General features: G+C 37.7%; 1 protein-coding gene across 3 annotated transcripts; it reads right to left on the reverse strand.

The window, feature by feature from the left end:
* Nucleotides 1-63: 63 nt before the first annotated feature.
* On the reverse strand, nt 64-24,210 carry slc35a3b (solute carrier family 35 member A3b). 3 transcript variants are annotated; one of them, XM_082173825.1, is made up of 9 exons: nt 24,046-24,210; nt 10,027-10,204; nt 8,805-9,063; nt 8,422-8,576; nt 6,382-6,504; nt 3,926-4,100; nt 3,626-3,744; nt 3,383-3,516; nt 64-650 (listed from the first exon to the last, which is right to left on the reverse strand). In XM_082173825.1, the coding sequence occupies exons 2-9, from the start codon at nt 10,042-10,044 to the stop codon at nt 566-568; spliced, it is 1,068 nt and encodes a 355-aa protein (XP_082029951.1). In that variant the 5' UTR covers nt 10,045-10,204; nt 24,046-24,210; the 3' UTR covers nt 64-565. The 3 variants fall into 3 exon arrangements, with proteins under 3 accessions (XP_082029951.1, XP_082029950.1, XP_082029952.1); XM_082173824.1 differs by having other exon boundaries at nt 3,926-4,103; nt 24,046-24,209; XM_082173826.1 differs by lacking the exon at nt 10,027-10,204 and having other exon boundaries at nt 3,926-4,103; nt 24,046-24,209.
* Between the last annotated feature and the right edge of the window lie 68 nt (nt 24,211-24,278).

The raw sequence follows: 24,278 nt of genomic DNA on the forward strand, positions 1-24,278 counted from the left end.
CAGCTCAGCATTTCCCACAATGCTGGATTATTCCACCAATCAAAATGCGGTGATTAAATGATGGAGACTGAACATGTTTTATTACCAGAATATGGCAGGAAGACATTTTAAGAAACACATTTTTATTGGCTTTAAGAAAATGATAGTTCTCAAATGATACATTCAAGTAAAACAATCCCGTCTTCAATATACCAGTGTATGGCACACAAAATAAATATGCAAACTGTAACGTGTGGAATTTGTGAAGCTCTGTCACAGAGATCATTATATGTAAACACATATCAAATGAAGACCTTAAACATCCTCAGCTGAGTGTAACAATGTCTCATAGCTCTACATTTGTGGTTGTGTGTTGTTATGATGAAATGACATGGGACATAGAGGACAATTCAAGTTCTGGATGGTTGTAATCTTAGGTTCACTTCTTTTTTTTTGTGTGCTATCTTGTAATAGCAGATAGCATAATAGCTTAAAATATCACTGGTCCTCTTGTCCTGAACTTCACCTGAAGCAGAGCATCTTAGCAGACGCTCCGGATGTCATTTATCACTTCCTGTCCAGTCTTCTATACTTTACTGGCCGCGGGTGTTCTCTCATACCCGTAGAGAAACGTAGCAGCGATAACCAGCATCGCACCCAGGAAGAACACACTGCAAAAGAAAGAAGCTTTATTTTTCCTGAAGTTCTACACAGTGGGTCATTCCCAAGAAACAGTGCCATTTATGCCAGAAAGTTTCAAGACTTAACATTTTTTTTATTTCATTTGAAAAGGTTACTGCTGAACTTTCAAGAAATCATATTTTCACATCTCAGGTCAAAACCACCACAGACATTAGGTTATCACCACAATCTTCAGATTATTTCAACCCTGTGACAGTACGTTTGTAATTCATAACCTAAAACTTGTCTAACAAATCACATATTAGAACTGAAGAAATATGAATGTAATTATCTAGAAATACTGATAAAGGCTAAGCAAACAAATGCAAGACCATTCCATTGTTTTTCTATATAAATCTGCACTAGGCAGATGCGCTCAAGTTAAAAGTCATTTGAAAAAAGTCATATTTCATGTTACAAACATAGCCTTCTTTCACCTCAGAAGCATCGCTAAGCAACAGAACATGTTATCTGTTTCTGAAAAGCTAATTCATGCATTCATGTCCTCTAGACTGGATTATTGTAATGCATTACTAGGTGGTTGTCCTGCATCCTCAATAAACAAGCTACTGTTATTCCAAAATGCAGCTGCTAGAGTTCTTACCAGGTCAAGAAAATATGATCATATATCCCCAATTTTATCTGGTAGTTCCATATCGATTACAAAGTATTGCTACTGACCTATAAGGCCCTAAAGGGTTCAGCTCCTGTGTATTTAACTGATCTTTTATCCTACTATCCATCACGCTCTGGACTTTTGGTTGTATAGAATTATCCAAGTCCACTAAAGGAGGCTTTTCACATTTGGCTTTTAAACTCTGGAACAGCCTTACTAATAATGTTTGGGGCTCAGACTCACTCTCCCAGTTTAAACATACATTAAAAGACAGGACTTGTACTCAAGTTAAATCAGAAGAAATGCATATGATTCTCTTTTGCTTGAATGTTATGAAAAGCAGATACGCTAATTATTTTCCATTTGCTTTTCTCTTTTCTACCTCGGGATGCCCATCCTGAGGTAACTAGAGATTACGCTAGCTCCAGCTTGGATCCAGCCTCTTACGAAGATTTAGATGGCCCAACACCTTTGAAGAAAGAGCGCCAACTCCTGCCAGGACTTCAGATGGCGCCAACTCTGAATCAACATGCACCACCGCCAAATTTTCTATATATTGTAGTCACAACTTGTAATAACTGCTTAAATTAATAAATTGTTTGCAAACTACATGAACTGTATTATATTAAAACAGATATGTTTGACCATAACGCTCAGGTTTAAAAAGAAATACAGTGCTCAAGTTCAGTGCTAAAAAAAACACATCTCTGAACCTTTTTTTTTTTTCATTCTACTGTCTCATTTTTAAATGCAAAAGCATGTTCTGTGCAACTGGCCCTTAACAATTGAACTGCTTTTAACTTGAGCAGCACATTTTTAGAATATCATGTTATGCACGACACGCAAGAAGTGAATGTCAAACACATCATTCTAGCGCATATCTACATACAAGCAATGGAAAAGCTGAAGAGTGCAAAAATGCGTTCCATGTGAACGTTAAAAACTCAAGATGCAAAGTGGTGGAATGAAAAAAATGTAAGGTTCGGATACACGCTTTTTAAAAGTCGAACTTTTTAGAATGTCGTGTTTTTAATGGCCATTTAAACACGTTTTTTTGCATTCCACAGACCACTGCGCTGCTTTTCCATGTAAACACTAGACAGACGAGTTTGACGTTATGCTCAGGGCTCTTTCACAGCGTCTCGCACATAACACTTCTAAAAACGCAGTGTTGCAAATTAAAATCAAGTTCAACTTAAAAAAAAAAGGTGTAGAAATTGCTGTACAAATTTAACTGTGTAAATTGCGAAATGTACTTTTCTACTGGTAATACGTCTCCCTTGAACTTCTCCATCTTGTCAGTATTACTGTGATCAACTCGTACATTTAAAGTGGGAAACTGTGGTAGTGTAGTGTTTCTCTGTAACAGTTGTATCACCCACAGGTCCTGTTTCAGGCGAGAAGAGCATATTGTGTGTGTAATTAAAAGAAAGATTCTATCATTGCAAGCTACAGTACAACAGGCAACACAGTTTTCTGGAAAGTGGAGTTTATCTGCTCTGTTGCAGCTATAAACAATTATGAATATATCTTAGCAATATAATGAATGCGCACAAATGTTTGATTTGTTTTCCTGCGGATTCATGTGTCTTTGACACCCCTGGTATAAAAGGACTGTTTGATGGCTTGTTCAAAGGAAATGTTAATGTGTTCTGGCATAATTTGAACATGTAAAATAGCACAAATGTAAATTGACAAATATGACACTCTAGTCAGGAAATGCATACAAACAAAGCTCTAGTAAAACAGTACAAAATAAACACTTATGTGTGGATCTACACACACACACAAATCTACATAACATACTGTACTTCTGATTCGTACGTCTCCTTAGATATAAGCAAGCATGCTAAATAAATAAATGCGAATTTAACATCAAAACATTGCTCTGTTCGTTGGAGCATCCCAACCAGTTCAACACAACAACACTGACACACCCATTGGTGTGAGTTTAGGGTGGGACGATCTTTAAACACGTTCACACTAAAGTTAAATAAAGTCTTGTACACACAGTTTGGTTATTCACAGGAATATTCAACGACACACATGGCAGTTTCCTTAGAAAGACCCAAATACAATCAATGAGTTTTGAAACAACTGTATTACCTAGTAGGGTCAAAATCCTCCAATAAGAAATAAGAGATGAGGGTGGAGAGAATGATTGAGATGGATGTGGCAAAGCCCTTCAGGATGTTATCTGCAAACTTAATCACAGCTGCAATGACCAAACCACCCAAAGCCTACAGAAGTATGTGGAGCAAATACAAAACACAGATAACAATGTGACATATAGGTCTGCATATGTGAGGACGTTTTCGTTTGTATTCTGAAGAGGAAGAGAAAATGTACCTGAAGAGCCACCACAGTCCACGTCACATTATTGTACCCTTGAAAGAGTCCATTCTCAAGCACTCTTTCTCCATCGTACACAAACACTCCCAGAAGTCCAAAAATCAGTCCAAATACACCTGAGATGGGAGGAAACAAGTGTGATGAAAGAAATATGGATGGTGGCTCACAAACACACACACACTTCCTGAAACCTGAAACAGAAACTCGTAAACAATGCCTACAAAAACTTGTTTTTGCTTCTTTAAAGGAATGAAATGGATTGTTGGGTGGTTTCTATGTACATATATTTCCGCTGACCTAGCTGAATATTACGGACCCAGACGCTCTGCTTGCTCTCTTTGAGGATCTTTTCAAAATACACGCCAGCAAATCCACTGGAGAAGCAGGCCACAAGCACCGCCAGCAGTCCCATCAGCTGAGAGCTGGCCGTCAGATCCTTCTGCTGGGCGAATGATGTGACTTCAGTCGGCCACTGCTGGTTCAGGTCAAACAGAAACAAAGAAAGAGTCTTTTGTATACTCTATATAGGGGGATAAAGGGAACGTCAGGTAAAGGGGGTCCTAGTTCAGAGAAAAACAGTATACAAAATTAAAAAATAAATAATAGAAATGAGATTAAAATTAATTAATTAAAATTCAAAATACAATTAAATTCAAAATACATATAAAATGTATATACATATATATATGTATACACACACATATATATATATATATATATATATATATATTAGGGGTGTCCCCGTCCTATGGATTTTCATAGTCGAATCAGAATCGTCAAGTCTTGCCTATAGTCGACTAATAGTCGAATCATGTGTATGGGGGTGGGGCTTTAACAATTCAAAGCCGCGATGTACAGAAAATCACACAAAGATATATAAGAAAATGTATAAAAACATTTTGGATCAATAAAACTAAGAAATAACATAAATAACTCCAGAAAGGCCACACTGCAGACAGGATTTACATTTCACATGCAAATCAAATTAAATCAGCTAAATTACCTGTGCAAGCAGGCTCTAAGTACAGCACAACATTGATGCACCGAAAAAATAAACAGTTAATTTACTGAATTAAATTAGAACAGAATATACCTTTCTTATAAATAAAAATACAAAACGAAATAAATCAGAATCAAGTCACAAGATGAGGAGCAAATGTGTGCAAAATGCCTAAAGTGCAGGGGAACATATATTCAAAACACAAGTCACAAATAGTTAGATTAGATAACCCTGACAGATCAATAAATAAAATTTAAATAAAGAAATTATTAAAATAACGATAGTAGCCAGAATTTTCTACTTTGTCTTTTTAACTGCAGAAACAACAATAAATGCTAAACTGGAGTGGCAGTCTTTTTAGCTAAAAATGTTCACAGCATCCAAAAATCTAATTAGAACCGGCGGAAAAGTTTTGAAATCACTTGTACCCTACCTGATCGGGAGAACAAATCCAGTCGTTCACTCTGTCTGTGTCCGTTGGAGTCTTTTCAAATTGTGCGCGCGGATAAAATACATTCTAAAACACGTAACATGAAAAACGTTTAACGACATAATCTCCTAAAATAGTTAAATTAAAATATGAAAACGCTTTACTATAGGAGGAACGCATTGCGTTCATATTCTGGGTTCATCTGCTTATCTGCACATGGTATGGTTTCTTAATAAAGTGTGTACTGTAGCCACGTTAAAGTGCCTTTTAAGCGTTTTAAAAGCTTTTTTCACGTTAAGCATTTTAGAATGTCCCGTGGAAAACCAACTTGTTAACGTTGGCCGGCAGAAGTGCGATCATGGTTTTCCTGATGCTAAATCCAGCCTTGGAGAATATCCTTTCTGATGGTGTACATCCACACTTTAGATTTTCTTATCCCAGGCATTGTTTAAGATTTAAATCCTTGCCGCGAAGACGCTCCTCTGTCGGTCACGGATTGAAAGTGAAACTTAAATCTGTCACGGGGTGTTTGGATTTATTCACGCACGTTAAAAAATATTAATTAAAAGCTTCTTTCTTTGCACATTTTTATATACAGCATTATCATAATAGGCTGAATATTAACGTATTGACAGAAAACCGGTAGTTCTATGTGAAATCAGACATTGAGCGCCCTCATATAGCCAACGTGGCATGATCCTCGTTTCATAACACCTCTGCGAAGATTCGACTGTGAGATCGGTAGTCGAATCAGGCTCCTCCTATCGAAGCATCGAATCTTCGACTATGCGGGGTCACCCCTAATATATATTATATATATATATATATATATATAGGCCTATATATATATATATATGTATATATATATATATATATATATATATATATATATATATATATATATGAATACACACACACACACACACATATATATATATATATATATATATATATATATATATATATATATATATATATATATATATATATATATATATATATAGGCTACATGTATATATGTATATAGACTGGCTGTTCCATTGTTGCAAGTTTTGAAGAAAGGTGACCTGAGAAACAAATCACAAGACAACTCTATCTGGTCACACTTTAGATTAGGGTCCTATTCTCACTTTTAACTAACTATTAACTACGACTTTTGCCTCAATAAACTGCTAATTAATGCTTATTAATAGTTAGTAAGGTAGTTGTTAAGTTTATAAGTATTAATAAGCAGCCAATATCCTAGAAATATGCATGCTGATAAGCAACTAGTTAATAATAAGAAATTGGACCTTAAAGTAAAGCGTTACCCTGTACCCTTACCTGGACAAGTGCAATGCCAGCCATCAGAATGACTAGTGAGAGCCACTGGTAAATGCCGAGTTTTTTGCCCAACATGGACACGGAGAACAGGGCTGTAGTGAGAATTTTCAGCTGATATGTAACCTGGAAAACCAATAGGAATGTAAATTAGATATAAAGACATATCACAAAAGTTTGGGGTCAGTAAGTCTTTTTTCTAAGAAATTATGCATTACATTTTATCAAAGTGATATTACTGTTTGATCAAAGAAATATTACAGTTTTTACTGTATTTTTGCTCATGGGTTAGACTTCTTTCAAAAACATTCAAGAATGTTGAACATATACATACATAAACAAAAATCTCCTCCACGGAAACATCAGCAGTTATTGTATTTGATTATTGATTGTTTGACTCCATTTTGAAGATGTAAATTAAAGGATTCTAGAAAATACAATGCAATATATCTAACATTTCAAATGTTAATTAGTAATATCAGATACATTTACTGGAAATAACATGTAGTTAGTATGTAATTTGTAGTTGTAATTTTTTAAGTAAAACTAAAACTGAAAAAAAAATTTTTTTTAAACTTAAATAGCAATATTTTAAATATAAATAAAATGAAAAAGCACATAATGAAATGAATAACTAAAATTAACGTGAAAAGATTAATTGCATCCAAAATAAAAGTTTGTGTTTGCATAATATGTGTGTGTACAGTGTATAATTATTTTGTATATATAAATACACACATATGCATGTATATATTTAAGATTTTTTTTTAATTATTTATAAATTATTTATATTTATATATAATATAAATTATGTATAACTGTATATACAGTATATACATGCAAATATTTCTTAAATAAATACATGCATATGTGTGTATTTATATATACAATATAATTATAATCAGTACACACACATATATTATGCAAACATATTTTGGATGCGATTAATCGCGATTAATCTTTGCCCAGCACTACTAAAAATATAAAAATAAAAGCCAATTAAATATATTAAATGTACACTACACAAAAATGTACAAAATGTAAATAATGAGTCAAAACATCATCAATCCTTCTTCCAAAATGTGTTTTTGTTTTACCCTGGTTCACTATGGTAAGCCTGTATGTTTATATTAGCTCTGTCGGGATGGTTTTCGTGGGATATTGTGTACGTTCGTCACTCGCCTGTTCGCGTCTCGTCATATCTGTAAATAGAGAAACGTTTCTCCGGCTACTTTGATGTGTGTTTAGTGTAGAAGTGTCATAGGTTAGTTGTCACAACGAGTGAGAAAGGTTGACATGGAGCAGCTAAATCTCCAACCTCCGGGGAATCACCCGTTTTAAACAGAGGAGAGTCTGCTGGCAAAAAGAGAACGCAACAGAGCTCGTAATAAAACAAGAATCAACATTGGCTTGGCTTTTCGGAGATGGTGAGAACTGAGGGATTTGAAATTTTATAAAAGTGATGTAGAGATGGCGATTTTATTACTCAACAGGTGAGTACGGTATTTTATTGACCCTCCACTTTTGTGAAGGGTGATATTCATCCGCACAGTCACACAAAGCCAAAGCACAACCAAAACAATGTTCTTCCGCAAGATGCATGCAGTTTTGTTTTTCAATTTTTTTTTGTTTTTTGTTTTTTTACACAGTGTACTTTTAATACAACTAAAATAAAAACGGTAACACTTTAGTTTAGGGTCCAATTCTCACTATTGACTAGTTATTTATTAACATGCATATAACTAGGATATTGGCTGTTTATTAGTACCTATAAATCACATATTAATGCCTTATTCTTCATGACCATATTCTACATCCTAAATATTCTTACCTAAAACCTAAACTTAACAACTACCTTACTAACTATTAATAAGCAGTAATTAGGAGTTTATTGAGGCAAAAGTCATAGTTAATAGTTAGTTAACAGTGAGAATTGGACCCTAAAGTAAAGTGACCATAACAATTATTCTAAAAACCTTAACTAAACTTATGATCTGGAAGCTTTCAAAAAAAGGGCCTTCTTCTGGATAGATGCTTTCTCACCTGGTAGGTCGCTGCATCTAGATTAGACAAAGCCACATAGAGCAGGTTGTTCTGCAGGGTGTAGATGCCCGAGGGAATAGCTAACTTCAGCGTCAGCAGAGGCTTGTTGATTATTTCCTCCTTCAACACCCGATTCAGAGCACGAACACTGAAACCTAAGAGTCAAATATTGTCAAATACAAAACTATCCGCCACTGCTCTGAGCTTCTGACAAGACTGAGGATTCTGTTTGAATCGGATTCAAAAGAAAACTGCTATCCAGAGATCTAATGCATTACAGACAGCATGATTAAGTAAATAATTACATTGGTTTTCGCACATTAAAATTCAGGTTTTGAGCTTACTGAAATGAAACATCACCATAGACAGATCAGAGAACTCACTTTGATCTCTGAAGACGAGCAGCAAGCATGCAACAATCTTAAGAACTTCAGCACACACTACGGCAGACGACGCCAGGTAGCGCGGACCTTCAGAATACAGCGTTCGGGAATAACGCATTGTCAGCACCAAGGAGGTGGTCTGCAGTACCAGCACCCCCAGAGATACATACTTCAGTCGTGATGAGGTGGGCGACATGGACATACTAGAAGCATCCATTGATACAGAGACGGGGGACAGGGATGAGTGTCCCTGTTTAGTCTAACCGTGAGAGAGAGAGAGAGAGAGAGAGAGAGAGAGAGAGAGAGAGAGACATCAAAGCTGATTTGAAATAGAATCTTTTGTAACATTATAAATGTCTTTACTGTAACTTTTCATCAAATTAATGCATCCTTGCTGAATAAATGTATTAATTTATTTAATTTCTTTCCAAAAAAAAAAAAAAAATTCTTACTGACCCTAAACTTTTGAACGGTAGTGTATAATGTTACAAAAGCTTTCTATTTCAGATAAATGCTGTTCTTTTGAACTTTCTATTCATTAAAGAATCCTGAAAAACATTTGAACACAAGTGTTTTCTACATTGATAATTACAAGAAATGTTTCAAAACCAGTAATATTGTGAAGTGTTATAACATTAAATATAAATATTATTATTTAAAATAACTGTATATATATATATATATATATATATATATATGTGTGTGTAAATCTTTATCAAAATATAGAGGCAATTAGGTAGCTGCCAAATAACAATGCCAATATGTTGGTTATAATTAAAAAATATTATTTTAAAAAAGCACATGATGTATAAAAATATATAAAGCAAATTTTTTACATTATTTCAGACAAATGCATTAATACAGAGTAAAGATTTGACATCACAACTCACCATTATGCATCACTAATGCATTTCTAAGTGTTCACATGCCTCCAAACCATTAAAGCATTAGACATACTAAAAGATAATGGCCATGTTTGATTATTAAGACCTCAAGGGACACCACACAAAAATCATGTAACTGTTTCATTTATCCTCTGATCCATGTCAATGTGAGATATTGAACTGAAATCTAGCTTTCACCATGAGAAAAACCTTCAGCGCTCATGCATATTCATGCAATACAGAATTAAATAAGTACTCATACATCATGCTTTGATAGTCCACATGTCTTTACAATACACCAACTCTGACAGTTTCACAGATCAATAATTCTCACTCACCCCAGTAAAAATCATCATAGCGGTGTCATTGCTGAGTTGGTGAGAATTGTCCTGTCATTTCAAGAAGCTATATTTCAGAAGAGACAGTATCCTTTCACAGACAGCAAAGAAGCCAACGTGAGCCACTCCCACTGACACACAGCCGGATGGAAGGAGGATGTCTTATGGTGTTGCAATCCTATATTTCCACAAAAGAACAGACTATTTACACAAGGCCAGCTTTTACAAGCACTATTATTGTGACAAATGGATCCTCAAGGTCATTGGAAAAAAAGAAGTGAAAGTTTTAAATTGATTGCTTCACATTAACGCAAATAAGACTAGGAAAACAGAAGGTTTGGGTGTGATTGAGAAAGCTGAGGTGAGGTAGGCTGGCCAGTGCGCACACACACACACACACACACACAGAGAGAGAGAGAGAGAGCTGAGCACACAGGCTGCCTTATTCAGAGATGAGGCTGTGCAGGGGGGGGGGGGGGGGGTCAAACACACAATTCTGCTCTGTGTGCAGGACGACACGGCTCCAGCAACGGCACCATTGGAACCTAAAAAAAAGTGCAGTCCGAGTACCTGCTTTCGATAGTGGGAAGTTTTACCTCAGTCTGAAAGGTCACATAACAACCTCCTTTCTGTTTAAACAGATGTTGATTGAATGTACAAATGCTGAGTTCCACATCAGCAAAGCAATGGCGGGTGTCTTAACTGTAAATCATAATTATTCAAGTATTTTACCTGATTTACCTGTTTACAACAACATTCCTAAAGGGTTAGTTCTCCAAAAAATCCTGTCAGTAATTATTCACCCTCATGTTTTTCCAACCCTGTAAGACTTTAATTCATCTTCGGAACACAAATTAAGATATTTTTGATGTCACTCCTTCATAGGCTGCTAGGTAATTTCATTCTGCCGGCCCAGAAAAGTTAGTAAAGTCATTGTTAAAATAGTCCAAGTGACTACAGTGACTCAACCTTAAGGTTATCAAGCGACGACAATACTTTTTGTGAAAAAAAATGAATTAAAAAATTACGACTTTATTCAACCATCTTCTCTTCTATGTCATTCTCCTAAGCTGTTGACGTAGTGTAACAGCGCAGCGCTTCTCTGTTGTATGTCCACACAGAAGAAAATGAATAGTTGAATAAAGTCGTTATTTTTGTTGTTTTTTTGCGCACAAAAAGTATTCTCGTCGCTTGATAAACTTAAGGTTGAGTCGCTGTAGTCACTTGGACTAATTTAACGATGTCTTTACTAACTTTTCTGGGATGGCAGATATCAATTACCTAGCAGCCTATGGAGGAGTGAGCCAGCTCTCAGATTTCATCAAAAATATCTTCATTTGTGTTCCGAAGATGAACGAAAGTCTTACGGGGTTGGAACAACATGAGGGTGAGTAATTACTGACAGAATTTTCATTTTTGGGTGAACCCTTTAATGCATGATCTTAATGATAATGATAATGATCTCTATGCAAATTTGACAAACATGCTCAGACAAAGTAGATATGATGATAGTGACATTGGAAAGTCATTTGTTTTGTTTTCAATAATGACTTTTTCAGAAATTACCCTATAAAGCCTACTGGGTCATTCCGTGTCAACTCAACCAAAATTTTGAATTTTGATCATTTATTTTCTGGTGAAAGACATACACTGCCATTCAAAAGTTTGATCTGTAAGATTTTTTATGTTTTTAAAAGAAGTCTCTTATGCTCACCAAGGCTGCATTTATTTGATAAAAAACAACAACAAAAAAAACAGTAACATTGTGAAATATTATTACAATTTAAAAAATCTATTTTAATATATTTTTAAATGTAATTTATTCCTGTGATGCAAAGCTAAATTTTCAGCATCATTACTCCAGTCTTCAGTGTCACGTGATCCTTCAGAATTCACTCTAATATGATGATTTGCTGCTCAAGAAACATTTATTATCAATGTTGAAAACAGATATGTACAATTTTTTTTATGAATATAAAGTTATATTTAGTTAATTTGAAATAGTATCATATGTATGCTTAAACAAAGTGCATATCAGATGCACATAAAAGGTCATTTCTGCGTATAGAGCATGCAAAATGAAAGCATGAACTCGTGCTGTATACGCAGTACCAGGAGATTCACAGAATGTTGAGCAACTTGCACTGACATGTCTTAAAATATGTCAGTGCCATTGTTTTGTCTCAAGATGCACACCAGAAGTGTTTTAATGTTCAAGGTAATTACACATTTAACAATCTGTTTAAGATCTGCTGATTCTACATGCTGACATAACATCACATGAAAACTAAAGGGATATAAATGTGTATTAGCCATTTAAGGTAAAGATGATAACATCAGATGAATGATTATGTTAAGCGAATGTTCTAGGAGGTTTCTGCTAGCTCCTGATCTCTGTATTGGTAGTTAAACAAGCATAGTACTTGGCTTTTGGTGCCCCTGCCCTGGTCTTTGAAACTGTTTATGATCATAATGACCTGAGGTGTGGACTTCTCTTCATCTCTGTGAGGTATCTGCATGTTACAATTATTCTGATTGGATTGGGCCTGCCCAATCGGTCCAACGATAGTTTCCAATAAGCGGGTGAAGGTTTACTGTTTGTTACTGTCTTTTCAGCTTGGCAAAGTAATTTAATTCCAATTAAACTTTTATCTGACTCCATTTTATCACGACCACGAATTTAGGTTGGAATGCCAATTGGTAATTGGTCATTTATACAATAGTTTAGCAGCACATTTGATTATTCTATTTAACTTTTTACTCTTATTATCCTCGTTCACTCGGGTGCCAAAGTCGCACAGGGTCCTCGCACCAGCCGTTAATTTTATGCGGGCCCACGATCACAAACTCGCCAGTCCGATCGATAACCAGAGGTTATGGCTAAAGCAGTTCAACAATGCCGCCCACTTGCTATTGTTAAAAAGTACCCATGTGGCCCCCTATAGTCGCCTATATAACAACTTAGTTAAAACCCAAACAATAACCAGAGGTTATGGCTAGTATATTAAGATAATGACCCTCCAACGCCTGCTATTACCTCAATAGTATTTTTATCCAGCCCCCTATAGTAATGCGACTGCATAACAACTTAGTTAAAGTCAAGCAGTTAGTCAGGAATCTAGAATCTCACCAGATGTGCCCCATGCTCCATCTAACCTGAGATCTAGTATGTACTTCACCCTGGACTCAGCTTTGCGGTAACCATGGATACAACGTAATCTACTAAAGTTAATAACTTCAGAGTAAGTCAGAATAAATCCAAATGTAACAATTTATTATGTCAGGTAAATGTATCATGCCAATTACATAATCAGTTCTTCTTCCAGTTCTTCCAGTCTTACAGGGCTCATGAAACTCCAAAGTCTGGGCTAATTAATTGGGCATCAGACTCCAGAGAATCTTCCTGCACTGGTTTGGTTGCGATCGAGTGAAAAACCTAGGATAAAAAAAACACAAAATAGCCAAAAAAATTCACCAGGGCAACATGCGTTCTTTTCGTCTTGACTTGACTCCAAGACTTACAGTGCGTTCCCACTGGCATGGAGCCATATGAAGAGTTCAGATGCAAAAGCCTCTAAGTGCCATCTGAAATTTTCTTCTAGAATGGTCATTTTTATCAAGCTCGTATGTTTAAGTTCAGTAATTTCACTTAAATGGCTATGCAAATTACCTATTCATTGTCATTTAAGTCAAATTACTGAACTTAAATATACGAGCTTGATAAAAATGACCATTCTAGAAGAAAATGTCAGATGGCACTTAGAGGCTTTTGCATCTGAACTCTTCATATGTTTACTTAGAAATAAATGCATTTAGAAATAAAGCTTGCCTCTTTCCAACTTTAATCGCATGTATCTGTGACAAGCGTGCCACGCAAGTCCTGAAAAGTAAAGCCAAAGCGCCTCATTCGCCCCCAGGTGATTCAATGCAGTTTAGATCATAAACCCCGCCCTTTCCATGTAATGTAATGAACGTGAGACAAACTAAACAATCAAATTACACTTCAAATAATTTTTTTCCAAACATAGTTTCTGTAATTTTAGGCAGTTTTATCACGCTGATGTTAGTTCAAGTGTTCGTTCTTTAAATAATTTTGGTTTTAGTAAGTTATTTGATGCTATAAAAACGGGGATGTGACGTCATGATTGACAGCGGAGATTGACAGCTTCTTTCGGGATCTTCGGGAGGAGATTGGAACTTAAACTTTAATTTCTACATGTCCATAACTGTTTATTTAACACCTACATAAACTGTACTAACCGTTTCTGCGGGAGTGAGGGCGGGGCCTTTACATCGCGGCTCCAGTTCGCGCTTACTACTGCGCAGACTCGGGCTCCAAGTCACTACTGCGCAGACTCAAGATGTCAGCGCCATATTGGGACACTGGCGGCTTCACTTACGACAATGGAAGAGAGTGAAGGTGTGTCGTCCATCTTTTTTTACAGTCTATGATCTGTGATGATTATATTGCCCGTGAGATGAAAAAGCATAGATTAAACACACTCGCTACAGACACACCCCAAAGCAGAGGTGTTTTAGCGTCGTCAGCGGCAGTGAGTGGAGTTTTGCCGCTGAAGTGGACACGCACCTTTGAGAACTGGCCAACCTTTTGATGCTCTCGGCCGCTCTCTACACTTTCTCCGGTCTGCTGTCAATCCCACAATGCACTGCGGAATGGTGATGGGAAGTACTTTCTCTTGTCACGTAACAGCCCCATAGGCTGAAGCTATGCAGTCTGCACTGGAAACAGTAGTTTTTAGTTCACCTCCCAAGTCTTTGGATCTGAGTTGTTCGTTCATCACGAGTTATGGAAAAGAACCATAGATGTAAATCCAGACAAGACAGAGGTAATACTTATCGGTTCAAAAAACCGCCCACAAAACCTCGCACAATACAACTTTAACATCATAGGATGTCCTGTTACTTTATCCTCTACAGTAAAAGACCTGGGTGTTATACTCGATTGCAACCTGTCTTTTGAAAATCATATTTCATATGTTACAAAAACAGCATTTTTCCACCTTAGAAACATTGCTAAGCTACGTAATATGCTATCAGTTTCTGATGCAGAAAAGTTAGTTCATGCATTCATGACCTCGAGACTGGATTACTGTAATGCTTTACTAGCTGGTTGTCCTGCATCCTCAATAAACAAGCTGCAGTTAGTCCAAAATGCCGCCGCTAGAGTTCTTACTAGATCAAGAAAATATGATCATATAACACCGATTTTATCATCACTGCATTGGTTACCTATAAAGTTCCGTATTAATTATAAGGTATTGCTACTGACTTATAAAGCCCTAAACGGCTTAGCTCCAGTCTATTTAACGGATCTTTTATCACCCTATAATCCATCGCGCTCTTTAAGATCACTAAATTCAAGGCTTTTGGTCATACCTAGGATATCCAGAACCACCAAAGGAGGGAGAGCATTCTCACATTTGGCTCCAAAACTCTGGAATAGTCTTCCTGATACTGTTCGTTGCTCAGACTCGCTCTCCCAGTTTAAAACTAGATTAAAGTCGCATCTCTTCAGCCAGGCATTCATATAATCCTACAGTTCAAACTACAATCCGGCCTCTAGCTCATAAATGCCAGAGGAGAACTGGCCCCCGACTGAGCCTGGGTTCTCCCAAGGTTTTTTTTTCTCCATTAGGTCACCTGATGGAGTTTTAGGACACCATTAGGTCACTTGATGAAGTTTTTCGGTTCCTTGCCACTGTTGCCTTTGGCTTGCTCAGTTGGGGATATTTTGGGGATATTTAATTTAATTTTATCAATCAATAAATTCCTCTTGAAACAAACTTTGTTGTATTATTTTAATTTAATACTGTGAAGCTGCTTTGATACAATCTGTATTGTGAAAAGCGCTATACAAATAAACTTGACTTGACTTGACATGTATCCTTCGCTGCCTTTGATATCCCACAATCCTGTGCAATCCATTCTGTGAAAGTTAAGCTTAAAAAAGGTAGATGGCATCTGAAAGTTGCGGTTGGTTGTCAGTTTGTGTAAATGTACGTTTATGACCAACGTTTATCACTTGTGATGTCATTTCCAGGAAGAAATTACTATTGTAGCAATTAAATATGTTTAGTTCTCACCAAATTTCTCTCTGTTTTGCTGTAGATCATTAACCCGTTCAGCTGCCCCAGAAATTTGTCCAAAATCAGTTTCGTGAGGTACTGTCGTGTCCAAACGCCATTGCCTGATATGGCTACGCGGCAACAAATCAGCTGCCTAAGTTTTCGGTCGTAGCCCATTTCTGTTTCCTGTACAGAACCTATGGGATGTTGCGCATGTGCGTTCAACACAAAATAAACAAATCACTCTCTGAGACAACTCTCTCCTGATCAGCTGATCAACATGTCAGCTGCCTATGCCTGGGACACACTAGACGATTTTCAAATCTTAACCGATTTTAAAACTGTGGGAGACCACAGACATAATTAGCATTATGCTAATTATATTATGCATCACACTACTGAATTTTAGCATTATAATCCTCCGGATGCACAAACTAGAAGATTCGTCCGGACAGCGAGACCACACACCTGTCGATTATAGTAACAGATCTCACGGAGACTCGAAAGATCAAACATGATTTGAGAAGAAAAAGAAATGGAGGACGATTGACGTCGGCAGCTGGTTCTTCTGGCGTGAGTTTTGTTTTACGGGAAGAAAAACAAAGGAGAAAAAAATAATATGAATTATCTTCTTTCTCAATACTCCACTTTTTGAGGCATGTTTGTGACTGCCAAGTTTCAGCTATAGACCATTTCAATGGCTATTTATGACCGCCGCTAGCGTAGCTAGTGAAAGCGGTCATATAGGGATTGTCAAAGTTTTTTTTCTTTTTTTTTTTCCGTCATCTACTGAATTTTTCGTCAACGATACCAGGGACACCGAAACACCGGGGAACATGAAATTTGGTGGGCATGTAGCCCCACTAGACTTTTACGGAAAAATTTCGTTTGGTCCCCGGGGGCCACTCCCCCCTCCGCGCTGGGCCCCCCCAAACCCAAAAAATGCAGTTTTTCCTAAATAACTACCTGAACCGTGGCACCGAGGATGAAGAAATTTTTATGGTATGTTGGTCTTAAGGGCCCACATCAACCTAGCCCATAATCACTCATTTGTGATTTGCGCCCCTCCCATAAAAAATGAAAATGCAATATTATTCTGCTTTAATCGCCCCTATCTTCAGTTGAGATGTTCAGAACTGCACCATATTTCATGTGTATGATTAACTTGACATCCTCTGGGGGTATGCTAAGTTTCGTAGAATTTCATCCATGAGGGGGTATAAAATAAATTCATTTATGTGCACATTTAGTGACTGTACACTCATCGGCCTGTAGATGGTGGTGTTGAGCAAAGGGTTGCTGGTTTAGGATGATACTGTCACACACACACATGCAGGAATACAAACAAACGCAAGCATGCACACACACTGACATCCACACGCACAGACACACACCCATACACACACATACAAATCCACATGCACAGACACAGACACACAAACACACACGCGCACACACATGTACGCACGCATACATACACGCACAGACACACACACAGACACACACACAGACACACACATACACAAACACACACACATACACACACACACAGACAGACATGCACATACTACTACTTTTTTTTGGTATACATAAACACGCAATACAGCCAAATTGCTCCACGTCATTTATTTTTGTGGAAAGCCAGTGCAGGCCTGAGCGGCGGTCATATTTTGTACCGCCATGCGGTACATCTAGTTCTAGATGTAAGGAACTGACATGTTTGGCCCTCAGACGTTTCCGGTTAGTTAGCGCGCACATTCGAAACAACGGCGGGAGGCGCTTTATTTACGGCAATTGTACGATAATTTTCTTAATCATGAGAATAAAACATGTCAAAATTAAAATTAGGAGCATGTTGTTCGGTGGTTGGATGTTCTCTCAGACCCGGAACTAACTTGCTCTCGGAAATCAAAGTGTTTAGATTTCCGAAAACCAAAAAACAACGTGACGCCTGGATTGCGGCAGTGAAGAGAGAAAGCTGGCACACATTTTATCTCTGCTAAGTAAACGACATTTTTGTCATTAAATTATTTGTATTTCTTTACGTTCACTAGTTAAGTATGATGAATCATTATTTGAGCTAGCAGTGTGGCTCCGTCATTGTTTTCATATGTAGATAGCATGTAAATAGCTACGTTAGCGTTTTGATACGTTTGCAGTGAATAAGACCGATTTCTATTTCCGTTTCATTTCTAAATGTTCTGTGGGCTGTAATTAGGAAAATAGCCGTACATTAGTTGTCTAGCTATCTATTCAGCTGACAGATGCAGTGTATAACACTTTACAATAATGTTTTATTGTGTAACATTAGCTAACTGCATTAGCCTATTTCACAAAAGATAACGATAAACAAAGTGAACGTGGGAGAGCCTTTTCATCACTTATTAAGCTTGTTTAATTGTTAATTCCAACATGCACTAATGCATTAAACAATAACAGAATGTTAACAGTAACATACTCAACATAACAGTATCAACCAGTGATGTGTGAAAGCTATAACCTATCCCAATAATGTTTTTCTACTTTTGTCTTTAGGAAAGCCATCAGATGATCCTCTAAATCCAGATTACATACCATCAAAGCTTCCTCACAGACCTGACACCTCCAGAAAAATGGACCGATATCAGAGGTCTCTGAGACGAGCATCAGAGGTCTCTGAGATAAGCATTGGAGTTCAGCCTACTGAGGAAGTAGAGGACATGGACATAAATGTAACAGAAGTTAAGTCCTTCAATGATATGTCTGCTGGAACAGACAGTGATATTGAAGATATGCAGAAACTGAACACATCTTACAAAGAGCAAGAGAAAAGCCTAAAGTCAAAACTCTTCACCTTTGAGAGGAAAACACTGAAATCTGATGTGGATTTAAACGATGATCAAATCATTCACTTCTACACTGGCCTTCGCTCATCCAACGTGTTTTTTTGCCATACAATCTCTGCAATATTTCATGACTGGTTGGCCGTAATGACACAGCGTTTCAGCTCTCTAATTCATTGGCCTTCTAGGGAAGATATTACAAATAATCTCCCTTCCCTGTTCAAAAGCCCCCCAACATCACTCAGTGCAAGAACAATGACATACTCCAACAATAAGTCCCACAACACCATAAAATTCCTGGTTGGTATCAGTCCAACAGGGTCAATCACATTCCTTTCCAAGTCTTGGGGTGGGAGAGCCAGTGACAAAACAATCACAAAATCATCTGGTTTAATTGATCTTTTGGAAGAGGGAGACATTGTCATGGCTGACAGAGGGTTCAGTTTCCCTGAGTATTTTGCTGCGAAAGGAGTCCAGCTACTCATACCACCCGTGGAAAGACACAGCTTTCAGGACAATAATTGTCTGTGTCACGTCAAATGTCAAGGTTGAGTATTCATGTGGAAAGAGCTATTGGCCGCATTAAAAAGTACTGCGTTTTGCGACAAACGCTCCCCATAAACTTGGTGAAGCGAAGATCAAAAGACACAGTGGCAACTGTAGATACAATTCTATTGGTTTGTTCTGCATGATCTAATTTGGACAATTCATTAATTCGGTTAAAAAAAAATACATTAGACAGCAGACACTGACAAGTGGTTGGAAACCTTTTATTTTGTTATTGAATGATTATGTAGAAAATTATGTATATCTGTTGTATATAGATTTCTATTGGATTTATGTTTGGTCTTTAATTATTTATTTTTTCTAACTATCTACAATAATCAAACAATTGTTTATTAATGAGAAAATGTGTTGTCCTGCAATTGACTGAATGTATTTCACAACAAAAAGGGTAGTCATGGCCTAGTGGTTAGGGAGTTGAACTGGTAACCCAAAGGTTGCTGGTTCGATTCCAGAACCGGTGGGAAATGACTGAGGTGCCCTTGAGCAAGGCACCTAACCCCTAATCGCTCCCCGGGCGCCACACAAAGGCTGCCCGCTGCTCTGGGTGTGTGTATCCACGTTTGCAGTGTCTGTGTGTTAACTACTCACTACTCTGCTCCTAATGTGTGTGCATTAACTTGGATGGGTTAAATGCAGAGGTCAAATTCCAAGTATGGGTTACCATACTTGGCCATCACGTGTCACTTTCACTTTCAAAATGATCAATTTTAACAAATTACTTAGAAGGATGTGTATGATTTCACATTTATTTGGATTATGCTGAACACACTGAACAAAACCATTGCTCACCAGGGTGCCTTTTTAAGTCTACACCCTTCAGATGAAACACCCTGTGACAGACAGAGCACTGTGTGACACGTTTTAGGCCTACTTTTACACAAACATGAAGTCTCTACGATCAGAAATTGTTTCCTCAGTTTGTGTGTGCAAATTTCTGTGAGAATGTGCTGTCTGTAGAAGAGGTCCAGTTTTGTTCTGATCTGAGCCCAGTACTCTTCAGAGAACTCTACGTTCTGAACGCTCTGTTGTCCAAATGACAAAGTAAGATGATTTGAGTTCACACACTGCACCTAAACTTGTGCATAGTATGCATGGTTCTGTTTAAGCTCAAAGTTTTTGCTCTTGATAGCATCAGTTATGGACATATTTGCATACTTTAAGGGGCATTTTATTTCAAGTGTAGCACTTGCAATGAACTATTCCATCTGGGCTGGCTCCTAAATGAGGAAACTTTGGATTTAATACCAACCCTATTTCTATTCCTACAACCCTACTTTAAATGGTCTATAGAAGAACACAACATCCAGTTTGTGAAGCTTGCTCGCTCTCATTGGCTATCGCGGGTATCATGTCAGAGGCAGCCCGATCAAGAGACATAAACACCAAACATGTTTGATATTTATGGTTGCCAACTGTCCCGTATTAGCCGGGAGGTCCCATATATTGGGCCTAAATGATTTGTCCTGTACGTGACCTCCCTTGTTCCGTTTATTGACTGCTACGCTGATCTAACCACTAACTAAGGGACTTCACATGTTGCGTCTTTTGCGTGCTCAAGTTTGTTATTTTAAAGTTTCCTAATGTTGTTTTGGAGTCTCCTACAACAGGTTTACATGCATGAAAGGTTAAAAAACGGTATAATTTCCTCATAATATAGCCTACATTTGCACATCACCACATTTTCAATGATTCTCAAACGACTCGTCAGATGAATCAATCTCTCTAAATCCCGCCTTTCCGCGAGCTACTCTGCTCTGATTGGCCAGACAGTTCAGTCTGTTGTGATTGGTTTACCACGTACAGCGCGCGTAGAAAACAAAAACGCCCATTGCCATAACAACGTCAGCTGTCCTGAGGCTTCTTACACCGTAAACTAAAGACAGTAACGAACAATGACGTTGATTTTACCATATCAATGCGAGCGAAGCCTGCATTGAACTCTGGGATTTGAGAAGCAGTCGTCAGTGAAATAAAGGGAACACAGTAAAAGTTTTGGATTATACTGCTGTGAAATCATGGTAAAGATGAATTTTAACCACTGATTCTTCACATGCTCGTCCTTGGGAAGTGGAAAAAAACTGGCTTTACCTTCACATTGAAGAGCACAGCGTCTTCTCGACATGATGCTATCCGGTATCCATAGCTGCAGGTTTGAGGTTCAAGTTTTCCCTGGTGTCTGCGCGCGCAATAAGTGGGCGGGCAATACGCCAGTTTCGTCTTGACGTCACAACGAAATGACTTATGACTCATTTGAAAAACAATTAATTTAATTGACTCAGAGTCGACTCTTACTTTTGAAAGACAATAACTTTATATATGGTGTGCTTTCAGATTTAAAACTTTTTGCAGGATGTTTTCATTCACTTAGAGCTATACACACTGCATGAAAGGTCATTTTCAAAAATCCATAATAGGGGCCTTTTAAATGTAGACATGCTACAAGCACGCTCAAATAGAGAGCAACGCCCTTGCGACACTCGTTTTTTCCAGGCCGCAGCGAGATCATAGACAGTATAAGAAATGGACAGAGTCATCTCATTGGAACTCAATTGAGGCAAGTGAAGCCCATTTTCAGCGATTTTTTAGGACTTCCGTTCCTGACGCGCAGACTCAAACCGAGCTTGACGACGTAGATGTGACGTGAGCGACCCGTCTGTCTTCTAGTGGCTGTGGCATGAGAAATCTGAATCATTCCCTTCCGAATCTTGCAGAGACGGAGATCGTGAGTAGGAGGTGTCCATGAGCTACGAGCAGGAGAAACTTTTGCTAGGTATTCTGATTAATTATTTTGTCATTTTGCCTCCACGTCCCCCCGATTGCTCGCGAGCTTCTCCTCCCGTCAATACGGTAATCTCTCTACTGTGCGACAGAGAGTCGTGTGGTTATGACGCAATCGTTAGCCTACTTTTACAAAAACTGTTTTTACTGGGCCATAACGTAAGCTACAAGGTAACGGAGCATTTTATACATTGTCATGTTTCTTTAGAAATAAATAATGGACAAATGGAGTCTTCAAACGCCTCAGATGTAAAGTTATTCGCTGTCAAAGTGACGCCAAAATGAATGGGAGTCAATGGGATGCTAACAGCAGGTGAAGTTCTGCTACAAGATGGTGGCACACGGCCGGCTTCAACTTCCGGTCGACTTCCTTCCCGCTTGAGCGAGATGAAAACATCTAAACTTTTCAGAATGCCGCAAGCAGGTCATGTGACATCGAACCAACCGATCAGGTTTGGCCTTTCCGTAATGAAAGCTCAGCCAAGATGGACGAACAGCTGATCATAGCTGTACAGAGAGGGGTTTTTATTGCTCAACTCCATAAATATATCTAGCAGTAGAGCTAATGCAAGGGCTCGAAATCCATTTATCCTTTGCTGAAACTTCATCATCCTGGAGAACGCGGCTCTTGATTGCTTAGCAACGGCAGACACCACGAGAGCGTTTAGTTTGTCGGTTTAGCCTCATTTGTTCTGCAAACTAGGTGTATGCGAGTAAAATGCGACAGGAACATCTGTTTGTGTATGCATTATATTGCAAACAAATCCATGTTGAAAACAGTTGTGTGATTTTTTTTTTCAGGATTCTTTGATGAATAGAAAGTAAAAAACTAAAAAAAACAGCATGAATCTGAAATAGAAAGCTTTTGCAACATTAAAATGTCTTTACTGTCACTTTTGACACATTTAATGCATTTTTGCTGAATAAAACTATTCATTTCTTTAAAACAAATTATTACTAATCCTAGACTTTAGAACGGTAGTATAATGCTACAAAAGCTTTAGATGGTGGTTTGTGTGTAACACTTTACATTTATTTATATGACGTTAAAATTATTTTTAGGATTAAATCGTGCATTGATAGGTTAAGCAAAACAAATGTGTTTATATCTGAGAACCTTTTATAAACACACTTAACTGCAGACACTGAAATGACAGTTAGGCTACACTGTTGTGGTAGGTTACACATATTTTGAGTGTCCCTTATAAAGAACCACGATTGTCCCTTATTTTCCTTTTCTTAAGTTGGCAATTGATATGTACGATTTGGGATCGCGCCGGCTCCAACGCGATCGAGAGCAGTCAGATAATCGTAATGACACCACACAATTGAGGATTTTTTGGACAAAAAGTCAGTTACACGGTTGCAAATCAGACTTAAAATCTTCAAGTGTGCGGCCAGCCTAAGTTTTCGGATTCAGCCAACGACTTCTTTGGTCTGCCCGATCACTTTTAGAGCAAAAAATGTCAAGTGAAGTTAGATTGACTTCCCATGGCACTTTGAAGAAGAGAATTCTGTCAAACTGATAAGGTTCCAGCCAGGTGCTTAAATAATATAAAATATAAACCAGTAATGGTTATTACTTCATTGCAGTTATGAACCAACATTCATGTGAGGATGATACCACAAAAGACCATTTTGAAAAAATAAACAAACAAACAATAAAATGAATAATCTCACGAGGAAGCGTGACCTGGCACCCCGCCAAAACGGTTGACAGGGACACCTCATTAAAGTAAAAAGGTGTAGTTTTGTTTGTACTATACCTGGTGGTCTCACACAAGTGCAGCTCAGATGTGTTGTGCTGAGTGAACGAACGGCACAGGTGTGCAGCGAAGCCCTGAATGCTGCATCTGATTCATTTGAAATTAAAACGATTACTTCCTCAACCACACTCTCAGCCCAAGTGAAACTATGTTTGACACTCATGTTTCTGTCGAGACTCGTGACTCGTGTCAGTTTCCCTAAAACTTTTCAAATGAAGATGGGAATTTGCTTA

This window comes from Leuciscus leuciscus, assembly GCF_965113295.1.
Source record: "Leuciscus leuciscus genome assembly, chromosome: 6".
In the NCBI taxonomy this organism is placed as follows: Eukaryota; Metazoa; Chordata; class Actinopteri; order Cypriniformes; family Leuciscidae; genus Leuciscus; species Leuciscus leuciscus.